The sequence below is a fragment of the Miscanthus floridulus genome, chromosome 13 (genome assembly GCF_019320115.1).
Source record: "Miscanthus floridulus cultivar M001 chromosome 13, ASM1932011v1, whole genome shotgun sequence".
Classification (NCBI taxonomy): Eukaryota; Viridiplantae; Streptophyta; class Magnoliopsida; order Poales; family Poaceae; genus Miscanthus; species Miscanthus floridulus.
Window position 1 is genome coordinate 68,080,405 of NC_089592.1, and position 1,924 is coordinate 68,082,328.

At 37.9% G+C, this 1,924-nt stretch overlaps 1 protein-coding gene across 1 annotated transcript; it reads right to left on the reverse strand.

Moving 5' to 3' along the window:
* Window positions 1-423: 423 nt before the first annotated feature.
* Window positions 424-1,333, reverse strand: LOC136502048 (uncharacterized). The gene is made up of 2 exons (XM_066497532.1): window positions 1,295-1,333; window positions 424-1,206 (listed from the first exon to the last, which is right to left on the reverse strand). Exons 1-2 carry the CDS (start codon window positions 1,331-1,333, stop codon window positions 424-426), a joined length of 822 nt encoding a protein of 273 aa, XP_066353629.1.
* Between the last annotated feature and the right edge of the window lie 591 nt (window positions 1,334-1,924).

Sequence of the window (1,924 nt, forward strand, 5' to 3'; positions counted from 1 at the left end):
TCCTAGTATTTGTTCAGAAATGATGTAATGACAGAGTAATCCTATGAAATGAAGATCGTTTTCAGAAATCACCAAGTATTTTTCACTAGTTGTATGCAGTTCATGTGGTCTGATTTGAAAGAGTCATGCTACAACTTAGGAATAATTTTGACAGAGTATTTTTCACTGGTTGTATGCAGTTCTACATGAAAGTGGATACAATTTCAATAGAATTTGGACATATAGGTTCACACAAAAGATAGGTAGCACTTAAGTTACAGTAACATAAGTCCAGATAACATGATAGGCCGAGATAACATGTCCAGATTACATGTTCAGATTACAAGTTTAGATAACATGTCCAGGGAAAACAAAATAGTAGTGCAGTCTAGGGACATGTCAGTGGTCCATACTAGAAATCAAAACAGTATGTCAAGGTCCATACTAGAAATCATCATCTTCATCGTCTAGGGACATGTCATCATTGTTATCATTGCCACCATCACTATAGTACTGCAGTACTGTCTCATCTTCCTCCTCATCCTCACTATCTTCACGAATAATAGGTTGCTTCTTGCTGCTTATAAGGTCTTGTAAATTTCCTTCAATTATACTGGCTTCTCCACCTTGAATATTGTGCATAACCTCATTATCAGCCCCTGCTTGCACTACATGTTTAGTATCAGAAAAATAATCATCCTGATGCACATCATGACTAGCCTCATCTTTTTTAGCGACATCATAAATATTCCTATGTTCAAATTTCTGCACAACTCGCCAATCTTTACCTAAAGATGTGTCTTGCAGGTAAAATATCTTTTTCGATTGAGTTGCTAAGATGAAAGGATCAGTCCTGTACCATAATGACTGCACATTGATGGATTTGAAATGTCCGTCATCTTGAAGGACTATCATCTTGCCTTCTTGCTTGAACCAATCGCATCTAAATAGAACCACCGTCCGACGGACTTGAAGATTTGAGTTATATTGCAACTCAATTACCTCTTTAAGGACTCCATAAAAATCTATGTTGTTCCCATCATGTGAACCTTCAGTCATTACACCACTATTTTGTGTCAGAAGGAAATTCTCACGATCCATAGTACTATACCGCACTCCATTAACCTTGCAAGCTGCACAAGTCTTAACTCGTAGATCTGGGCCACATGACAGTGCCCACAATCCTTCGCTAACCGATTCTGGATTCTCCTTGCGTTTGTTCTCAATCTGTTGCAACAAAAGTACTCAGTTAACCAATTACATATGGATACTAATGCATTTACTAAACCTAGAAACACAATGTGTAGTGACTTACATGGCACCTAAACCACTTTGCAAATCCTTGTTCAACCATTTTATCAACATCAAGTGCACCTTGCTACTCAAGATCGTCCTTGTACAAGCTGCAGGGCAAAGTTAAGAGATAAGAATAATTTGAAAAATTAGAAATAAAACAAAAACTAATCCCCAAAACATCTAACAGATACTTACTCCAAATATTCCTCAGCTTCTTCACAATTATTTAGCACATACCAAACTAACTTATTGAGGTCAACATCATCAATGTACTGGCTCCTATTAGATCCAACAAGAGTAACACCATGCTTAAAAACAGAGATGTCATTAGGCAATGGCATCTCTCCATCACTACCATCATCATGGTTAAATCTATTGTCAATATCCTCCATATACCTAGAACAAAAAGTCAAGGTGTCACATGCCATATATGCCTCAGCAATTGATCCTTCTGGCCTAGCCCTGTTCCTTACAAAATTCTTCAAAGTGCCTAGCCGCCTTTCTATTGGGTACATCCATTCGTACTGAACAGGTCCTCTTAGCAGTGCCTCATCAGGAAGATGGATAGCCAAGTGCACCATGGCATCAAAGAAGGTAGGTGGAAAGATTTTCTCAAGCTTGCATAGGATCAATGGAATTTCTTCTTTTA